The 9,111-nt window shown below is 34.3% G+C and overlaps 1 protein-coding gene across 1 annotated transcript; it reads right to left on the reverse strand.

Moving 5' to 3' along the window:
• Positions 1–1,104: 1,104 nt before the first annotated feature.
• On the reverse strand, positions 1,105–6,777 carry LOC133703771 (pyrophosphate--fructose 6-phosphate 1-phosphotransferase subunit beta). The gene is made up of 16 exons (XM_062128427.1): positions 6,511–6,777; positions 6,232–6,393; positions 6,014–6,135; positions 5,649–5,702; positions 5,428–5,534; positions 5,184–5,289; positions 4,277–4,340; positions 3,787–3,875; positions 3,258–3,389; positions 2,852–3,022; positions 2,648–2,763; positions 2,367–2,478; positions 2,135–2,219; positions 1,839–1,883; positions 1,543–1,611; positions 1,105–1,391 (listed from the first exon to the last, which is right to left on the reverse strand). The coding sequence occupies exons 1-16, from the start codon at positions 6,704–6,706 to the stop codon at positions 1,315–1,317; spliced, it is 1,707 nt and encodes a 568-aa protein (XP_061984411.1). The 5' UTR covers positions 6,707–6,777; the 3' UTR covers positions 1,105–1,314.
• Positions 6,778–9,111: the final 2,334 nt, after the last annotated feature.

Genomic DNA, 9,111 nt, shown 5'->3' on the forward strand with positions numbered 1-9,111 from the left:
ATCTGGCATGACTCAAGTATCTAGGTTTAATAACCATATCAGACTCATATATTTTTTATATAAAAATATATAAAAATTTACTTATAATTATTCTAAGAATATATTTATTTTATATATTTATCTTTTTTTTAATTAAATATATTTTTATTCTAAAGACAACTTTTTTGTATTTTATGAGACTAAAAACATTATTTGCTTGTACTTGAAAATTTTTAAAAAAACTGAATACTCTTGTGAAAAAAAGTCAAAGAAACATTTATCTGCTCAAAAAAAAAAAAAAACTCCTATTACAAGACGTTGAAACTGAATTAGAAAATATCAAATTGCACCCTAGAAGATCATGTTATACAAAAATGAAGCCATAAAAAGGAAAGTTGATTTCTATAGAAGAATAAATAAAAAGGAAACGGCGGATAAAGAAGCAGGTCAAGATCCATAAAGGGAAGACATGTACATGAGATTTTCCAGTAACGTGTAAAGAGGAAATTGAAAAGCCAAACAAACAAAGCAACAATTCTTTTTGAGCTTTTAGACAAGAAATCATAAAAATAGTATATAATAATAATAATAATAATAATAATAATTAAAAAAAAGGCAAAGAAAATTTTCTGTTTGAAAGGAAAAGTTTCAAATCCTTTTTGGGATCCTTTCTTTTTGTTTGATAGACGAAAAAAAAAGTGCTTAAAATCCCTTTGGCTTGTATGAAAAAGATTCGCTTCCTATCTTTAAAGAACATACTTTTAAAATCATCCACAATACATACATGAATTGACTTCCACAGTAACCCTAACCATCTAATCCAAAAAGAAAAAAAGAAAAGTAAAAACCCTTTCTATGGACTCAATTTCATTACTATTGAAAAGAAAGAAACCAGCAGTTGGATACAACTGGGACCAATATCATCTAAATAGAATTGCATTTCCTGTCAATTTCAGTTGATAAAGTACATCGAGTCATGGATGAAGATGAACTTGCATAAAATCAATCCTGCCATGATAAATGTTCTTGGAACATATGTTCATGTCAGCTTATCTTTTGCCACAATTGCAAGGACTTGATTTAAATGTGCATGTATTTCTTCAATGACAACCGTGATCGTGAAGATGGGGGCCAAAAGATTCACTACTATTTTGGCGAAGCCAAAAAATTATTCACTTTTATGAAAGGAACCAGAAGGTTCAAACGTACAAGTTCAATTGATGGATGTAGAACTGAGTTTCCCAACCAAAAAAAAAAAGAAAAGAAGAGATCTCATGCCTGTCCCAAGAACTTTGCAGCTCTCTGAAGAGCATAAATTTGCACCTATCAATACACCTAAGCATCAGCTCCCAATTCCAATAGTAAAGTGTGGCTGATGGCATCTGATCCTGGGCCCATGAATTGGATGGGACCTGAGATTGAATCAATAGAGTCAAAACACAATGGATTAAAACACAATGGATAATCTTGGAGTGCATGTTTTACAAAGAACTTGGTGTAATAGAACTGCTATCATATAAGCAAGCTAATTAAAGGCTACTGCTTGATAAATTTTTGACTTACCAGGACTGATGTACCGATTCTTAAGTGCCCACTCATCCCTCAGGGATGCAAATTTTTTGAAAGGTGCACCTGAAATTTCATCGAGATTGTCAAATTTGCTGAACATGCTTCTAGGTTATATCCAAATTAGTGATCAGTGCAAGCAACACATGCTATTACTTATTATACTTCTTCAGAACAAAGCAGAAGCTCTTTATAATGAATGAAACAGGGGCTACAGTTACTATCATTAGTGAGATGGAATTACACATTAAATAAAAAAGAGCAAAAGAGGATGCTTAAGAAAGAATTTATACCTTCAAGCTCTACCATTGCCTTCTTGATCACAGGCTTGAATTTACCTGGAAAAGAATAAAATACACTTGAATTTCAAAAACCTTTTTGTCGTGAGAGACAGGGAACTCAGGAAATGTCCCTAAACTGGTCCACAAAAAGTTCTCAGAACTTTTTGAAGCTTAAATTAGATCCATAATACAACATCCTGATGCAGCATGCTCTAACCCACAATATATTTTGTATCTTCAAACCAGGAAGTGAATGTATCTTGTCATCAATAAGGCTGTGCAAAACATGCTAAAGAAAGAGAGCATACCATGTCTCCTTTCCACATCCATCAAAGAAGTCAAAGCCGTCCCTCCAACTGTCCATTCTGCAACAGGAGCACCCAAATTCCCAACCTGGAGACATAACATTATCAAATTACGATACTAGATCAGTAGTGCCAAAACTTTGATGTTACAAGAAGTCAAGAATAGCACAACCTTTTAGTAGTCTTGTACCACTCAGAAAAAGGCAAATACAGCTAGAAGGATAGAATCACTCACTGATGATATCAACCCAGTTTTTCCGCTGTGAAGGAGAGCTCCTGCACCATAGCCCAAAGCATAGCAGTATGTAGAATCAAAGTTTGTAGGCAAACCACATCTTCCTTCATACCTGAGCAGTACAAACCATGTATCAGAAAACCTCAAATCATGCACTAATCTTTCCATTACACTCCAGGATAGGAACAATGTCAAATGTCTTTTCAAACAGATCATGTACTATTCAACAGAGGAAATAGTGACTCATAATAGACTGATTTTTAGTAAATAGTTATAATTACCCGAAGAAGTGGGACTGTCCTTTGAAATGGCCTTTGTATGAACCTTCTTGCTTCCTCTTCTCCAACTCAGTCTCAACCATTTGAATAAGCATTTTCTCAGTCTCAATTTTGGCAACCTGAAGGTAAAAGCAGAGTTATGAATAATGATGCCAGCTTAATTACAATGGTTGAAATCAGACATAAAATGGTATACATAATAAATACCTGGACATTTCCATGTGGATCTCTTTCAAGCATCAATTGTTCTTGAATTGCTGGTGGTAAAAATTCGAAAAGCTGCAGAGATTGATTTGTGAGTTTCTTTTTCCATTGCCCACCTTCATCTACGACATCATGGGCCAAAACCTCATTCAGTTCTGCTATAAGCTGCTGAACCTGAAAAGAAACATCCAATAAACATGATAAATTGAATGGGGATAGCTGTAGAATCAAAATGAACATTGCATTCAAATAAAGAGAAAAATTGACATTGCCACTATAGTTAGAAAAAGGTAAACATCCAATAAACATGATTAATTGAACGGGGATTGCAGTAGAATCAAAACGAACATTGCGTTCAAATAAAGGAAAAAATTGACTTTGCCACTAAAGTTACAGAAAGGTAACTTACCTCAGGAATGAAATCAATTAAACCTTCAGGAATAAGAATCACACCATAATTATATCCAAGACCAGAACGTTTACAGATTACATTTACTATGTAATCTGTAACATTTTTCAGAGTCAGTTTCTTAGCAGCAACCTGCAACAAGATGAAAGAGGGTAAGAGAACATATATGGGAAGCTTTTCTACAATGAACATAACTGAACAGTAGAAATTACAAAAATGATATGGCCCAAGAGCTTTCCTACACACAATGTCAACTTTCCCAGATCAGCTTGAGCATTAATTACAAAAGAGTTAAGCCAGGGAATTACTTTGGAAGAGTCAACTAACAAAAAATGGGGATCATAATTAGATGCAACAAAGGAGGAAAACAAGGTACTTCAAACTTGACAAAGTCCAAAGCAGTCACCAACAATGGAACCAAGTTTTTTTTCCACAGAGATGCACAACACATGATATACTGATAAATTACCAGTTAACAAACTCAACTGGTCAAATATTCAAAACTAAAGAAGCATATTAAAAGAAGCACCTCTTCTCCAATGATGGTGATGTTTGGATGAGTTTGCAAGGCACACTCCAATGTAATGTGAGAAGCTGCACGTCCCATAAGCCGGACAACTGCAGGAAACACAGATTATGAGCAAGCATTGCTTGGATAATCAGTAATGTGTATAACATGCTTGAGCACATTTGAGCAAGTATGGAAAAAGCAAATTCCTGATAGCCCATTGCAATTAAGACAGGATCAGTTCTCAGTTGTGTAATTGCAAAGAAAATAAAGATATCTGGATAACAATTATAATGGAACTACAGGGAAAATAGAGAAGTTAGTGGCAGTTCATGTTCTAGTGCTTGTTGAGGGAAAATGATAGCATGATTTAAATAGCCATCTGCACAATTCAATATCTGAGGACACTCATCAAATGCAATTAGCTAATATTAGTATTTATCTTCACTATGGATTCATTAAACAGATAATAGGAATTTATTTGAAAACGAAAATCAATGTACAAACTTACAGTGATAATATTTTCCAGTTGATCGAGCATCAACCATGACATTTCCAATCATTTCTGCATATATCTGCATGAACCACATATATTATTAACATTCTATTGTGTGAAGCTGGTAACAAAAAGGATATCAAACTATTAATGGAATTAGGATTAGTTGCAACCTCATCCCATTATAACAATATTGATAACACAGGCAAGATAAGGTGACAATACATGCTATATAATCGTAAATGTCCAAAAATTGTTAAACAGAAATGCAAATTGCATACAAGCAATAATATGGCAACCAATTCAGTAGGGTCCAGCATAATACTGTCAGTAGTATTGCCTTTCACAATTAAATGCGCAGAAAAGATGTCAATGAAATGGGACAACTCAAGCATGGCGGGCAAGGCAGGTGTCAATGGAAAGTGCAAAGACTATCCCTGCACACACACACACACACAGAGGCACATACTTGTGTGTAAATATATATTGCACAAACATGTGTGCATAATGTATGGTTACATACAATTTAAGACCATGAGTAGCAAAATTGAGATTCTACAAAATCCAGAATTAAAGGGTCAAGCTTTGGGAAATTTGCATTAGTGTAATGAAAGTTGTGATATATTAACATTTTTACGAGAGTTAATTAAATGAAATAAATAATGTTAAAAGTAACAAGTTTTCATGAAACGTTGAACTAGTGTTGCTCAATCATATTCGTAATCTGTAAGGTTTTATATACAGAGATAAGATGCCATGCTTCGAACAAGGAATTTCCATCCAACCACATACAATTTTCAAGCAAATTTTAATGAAAGACTACAATCAAGTAATTCCAACAACTAGATTCATAATGCACAACATAAGGAAAATGTGATATCTCAGCATTTTGATTCAAATAGGAAAGAATATTTATACTCACCTTGCAAGCAGTATCAAATCCAAAACTGGTAGGAACCTCCTTGCATTTCAAATCACCATCAATGGTTTTTGGGCATCCAATCACCCGAGTTTTCAAATTTTTACCCCTGATTTGAACATTAAAGGAAACAAAAGCGATATCAATAAGGCTAATGGTAGTTGAAAAAAAAGTTTTCTTCTCATCCAGCAGCATTCCTACCCCTATTTGAAAAATAGTACAATAAGAAACTTCCATCAAGGCATACCTGAAGTTTTCAGCAAGGAGGCAAGCATTGGTGTTTGAGTCATCCCCACCAATAACAACAAGCCCATCCAAGTCAAGTTTCTTAGCTGTTTCTTCAGCTTGTTTAAACTGCAATTCATTCCCATTTATCCTATCAAGTCTTACAAAAAAAGAAGAAAAAAGACTAGGAAAATATACAAAAAAAAAAGTCACCACTACAAACAAGTTCAGAAAGAGTTGCACCTGCTCAGGTGATTCAATCTTGTCTCTTCCACTGGCAATCATATCGAAACCACCCTAACAAAAAGAAGTAACAACCAAACCAGAAATCAGGTTCCGCTTAAGAAACATATGCACATTCAATAACTAAAGAAAACAATGTTTAAGATAACTTTCACATAGTACACCCTTCAAATTGCATTGATCATTTAATATACCAAACATTACAACCTAGTTAAGAATTCAACATCTAAACCAACTACTCCTCTTAATATAACAATTATCCATGCACACACCCAAAGAAATTCGACCACAAAAATCAACAACCTTACTTACTAACTCAAAACAATCCCACATTCAAATAAAAACATAAAAAACCACAACTTTACCTGATTTCTGTAAGGATAGATATAATCAGCATTCAATTCAACATATTTGCACTTCATGATCCCAGCCGGACCTCCCCTAAATCCATACAACACACTTCCTTTCGCCCGATCCTGCAAATAATCTACACCGCCACCACAACAACCAATCACAAACCACAAACCATACACAACAATATCAACTCATAAAAACAACAATCAGACCCATTAACATGGCTTACCGTAGATTCCAGAAATAACATTATGGCCACCAGGTGCTTGTCCACCGGACAAAACGACACCAATCCTCAACTTCTGATCCGAGCTCAAAGTATCCACATTGTTTGGCACCAGCATTGCTGATGGCTGCCCAAACATATTCGGAAACAGCTTCGCTATCTCATCTGCCAAACACACCACAACAAAACCAAACAAAATCAAAACTTTAGAGATTAATTGATTAACCAAGAGTTTAGTTACGATAATATTGATTGATCTAGGAGACTAGAGATAAAACAGACCAGGATTGCCGGCAGCGGAGCTAGGAGGACCGTCGACGATTTGGAAAGGGTTCTGGAGGACAGAAGGGAGAGGGAGAGCGTGATCAATGCGGCTAGATTGAACTTCGCTGTAAACGGAAGCGACGCGTCCAGTGGCTGGAGCGGAGTTACCGGAAGAGGCGGCGACGGCGCCATTGATTACAGAAGGGGGAGCCATCTTTGGTAGTTACACCTAACTACACTCCGTTTAGGTTCCTTTTGTTTTTACGTTGTAAGAGGGAGTGAGTGAGAGTGTGTTAAAAGGACCCTATACTTGTGTTTCGGTCCCGAATCATTGGAATCTCCGTCCCCAACATAGTCCTTGGATGTTTTATATGTTGTCAATCAGCCCTTTTACTTTTTTTATGGTCGGTGTCTATAAATATTTTGTAAGTAAATAGGTTGAAGTAAAAGTGTAAAAGGCGAAATAGAAGCCTTAATTTGATAGAAATTAAAACATAGTAATTGGTTTGAACAATGTTTCCTAATTAAGGGACCATGTGCGTGGGGGGACCCGGAGAGGTAGTTGCTGCCTGGCCCACAGATCTGAGGGTATTTTGGGCGATATGAAAATATTGCAGGTTTATGTTGGTGGACACGTGGCGAGGTGCAGGGTTTGGTTGGGGGTAAATGGACGGTCTGGATTCTCTTGTTGAGTTTGTTGTGAGTAAGTCACCTAACCACTGCTGTCGTTGGTGGGAGAAAAACCACCGGATATTCCAAGGATTTTTATGGGATTATGCTCCAAGCGATCCAGAGCAGCTTCGGGATTTTAGTGAACGTAACACCTCCTCTATGATTCGGAGTGTATTGTTAATATTGTTTGGAAAATGAGATTTAATCAATGTTATTATAATTAATTTAATGACTTCAATCAAACCGTTGAATTTGCCACTCGATTGTTGGGTTGTGTAGTATATATTAGATAGATGACCCTTCCTATATCGTGGATGGTCTTTTTTTTTAAGTTAAAAAAAAAACTTCATGCGAAAACTTAGGATTTTAAAAAAAAAAATAGAGTATTTGGTTATTCAGTCTAATAACCTTAGCTAATATAATAATGCTTTTTTTTATATAAAAAAAATAACAATAAATAAATCAAATTAATAAAAAATTGACATATAGGATATAAAAAAAGTGAGAATAGAAAAAGATTTGAATCAATTCAGGTCAACCTATCGAATCTGTAACTCGGGACATGAAATTGAGATAATTTAAAAAAAAATAAAAAAAATAATGACGACTAATTCATAACCTATCAAATATTGAAGAATAAAATTTTAAAAAATTAAGCTAAAAAAACAGAAGTTCACTAAAGCTAACTTTCTAAATTCATGACCTCGGTTATGAGACTGACAACATATTATAGAAGATAAATTTAAAAAAATCATGAAGCAAAATCCTTGATAAAATAAATGCAATAAATTTAATTAAAAACCACAATCAAATAAATGAGTACTAAATTTTTTTGCTATATTTTTTCAAAACTCGTTAATTTTATTTGTTAAATCTTTATAAAAAAAATAATTTTGACATTCTTTTAGAATAAAAAAAATCGGTTTATTTAGGTAACCCTAGTCAACTTACTTGACTTGTGGCCTAGGAGCTACTTGGAGTCAACCCCTGAGTCGGGTTTAAAAAACATAATAAAAAAATAAAGACCCAATTTCTTCGTTAAATTCTTTTTAGTTTTTTTTTAAACCCGTCTTAAAACTCATGGAATTTTTTTTGTAAAATTTTTACTAAAATAATGTTATTTTTACATATTTGTAAAATAAAAAATTTAGTTGCCCAAGTAATCTTGACCAACCTACTCGACTTGTGACCATGGATGTGCTCGGGGGTTGACTAGGCTAGGTTTAAAAACCATGATTAAAAAAATGAGAACATGACTTCTTTGTGAAAATTTTTAAAAACTTGTTGAATAAATTTTTTTAGACCAAGTTATTATGAGGTAACCTTAGCCAACTCACTTGATTTATGATCTAGTACTTGCTGACAGTTGACTCTTGGGTAGAATTTGAAAACTAGGATTGAAAAAATGAGAATAAAATTTTAGTCCTAATGGATGATTGGTTTATATTCTTAATTCTATTAGAATTCCATTCCTAGACAAAACAATCCTATCCCTATAAAGTTTCCATTGTTTAATGCAAAGATCTTATATAGCAAGGATTTTTAATTCATGCCACACATCTTAACATCTTCAAATTCACGACTGATTCCCAGCCTTTGGCACAATCCTTGAAAACGCAGCAAGCACACCAGAAGTGATTCCTACTAGGCAGGAGACACCAACCAAAAATTCTGTTGAGTTATTACATGTCAACGAACTTTGAAGAGTATGATCATCGAATTATACTTGAAGTTTTCCATGATGTTAATTTGCACCAATTTGTTTTTATGCTGTAAATTCCAATGATGGACAATATTGATAAATTTTTTAGATGTTAGCGTTGCTAGTCAGCATTCTTGGTGGATGGTTACCAGCTCGGAAGGTTCAGTCCTACCAAGTATGTTGTAATGCTACCTCAAACAGTACCATACAAACCTCAATCAGAATAGTTAAAAGGTTATTCATCA

Source organism: Populus nigra, chromosome 9 (genome assembly GCF_951802175.1).
Source record: "Populus nigra chromosome 9, ddPopNigr1.1, whole genome shotgun sequence".
In the NCBI taxonomy this organism is placed as follows: domain Eukaryota; kingdom Viridiplantae; phylum Streptophyta; class Magnoliopsida; order Malpighiales; family Salicaceae; genus Populus; species Populus nigra.